Source organism: Eimeria mitis, genomic scaffold (assembly GCF_000499745.2).
Source record: "Eimeria mitis Houghton genomic scaffold, Emh_scaff9034, whole genome shotgun sequence".
Lineage (NCBI taxonomy): Eukaryota > Apicomplexa > Conoidasida > Eucoccidiorida > Eimeriidae > Eimeria > Eimeria mitis.
The window spans coordinates 717-1,518 of record NW_013576649.1 but is presented as its reverse complement, the minus strand read 5'-3'; the positions used below and the strand labels follow the sequence as shown (position 1 = coordinate 1,518).

The 802-nt window shown below is 55.6% G+C and overlaps 1 protein-coding gene across 1 annotated transcript in view; it reads right to left on the bottom strand.

The window, feature by feature from the left end:
* The window catches only part of EMH_0096380 (uncharacterized protein), a gene marked incomplete at both ends in the record, with an annotated part of 1,105 nt that continues 303 nt past the window's right edge, over positions 1-802 (bottom strand). Inside the window, 4 exons of the mRNA XM_013502389.1 lie at positions 1-100; positions 290-391; positions 531-608; positions 698-797. Of these exons, the coding sequence (XP_013357843.1) occupies positions 1-100; positions 290-391; positions 531-608; positions 698-797 (380 nt within the window). The remainder of the gene's footprint in view (positions 101-289; positions 392-530; positions 609-697; positions 798-802) is intronic.

The window sequence follows — 802 nt, the reverse complement described above, 5'->3', positions numbered from 1 at the left end:
TCATCCCCCCCAGCAAACGTACTCCCTTGGGCTGAACCACCCACCCAGCCGCACATCCAACAGACGCTCAACCTCCCCGACACCTTCATGCGTCCCAATGCTACAACGCAAGTTCAGGCACGTCCTCACCGAGAACAGCGAAAACCACAAGCAAACCAACCACCCAGTAATGAGTAGCAACAAACGTATTGCCTCAGGCTGAACACCACACCAACGAGTACGCGCGAAAGGCACTCACCGCGTCTCATGATGCCTTCATGCCTGCAAATGCTGCAACGCCTATCCACACCTGCGTCCCTGCAGTTCGATCACCTCTACAACACGCAGAGCAATGGCGACGGCAATCGCCACAGCCGAACCCACTTTCTGTGGCGCCTGTACACGACCGCGTCTGCATGCGAAAGACATTCACATGATGCCTCGACGCGCGCACATGACCCACCACAAATACGTGCACAGCTCCCTGGACATCAAACACCTCAACAACAAGCAGCAGTCTGCGCATTCCCAATCCCCCCTACCAAACGTACTCCCTTGGGCTGAACCACCCACCCAGCCGCACATCCAACACACGCTCAACCTCCCCGACACCTTCATGCGTCCCAATGCTACAACGCAAGTTCAGGCACGTCCTCACCTAGAACAGCGAAAACAACAAGCAAACCAACCACGCAGTAATGAGTAGCAACAAACGTACTGCCTCAGGCTGAACACCACACCAACGAGTAGGCGCGAAAGGCACTCGCCGCGTCTCATGATGCCTTCATCCGTGCAAATGCTACAACGTCTATCCATACCTGCA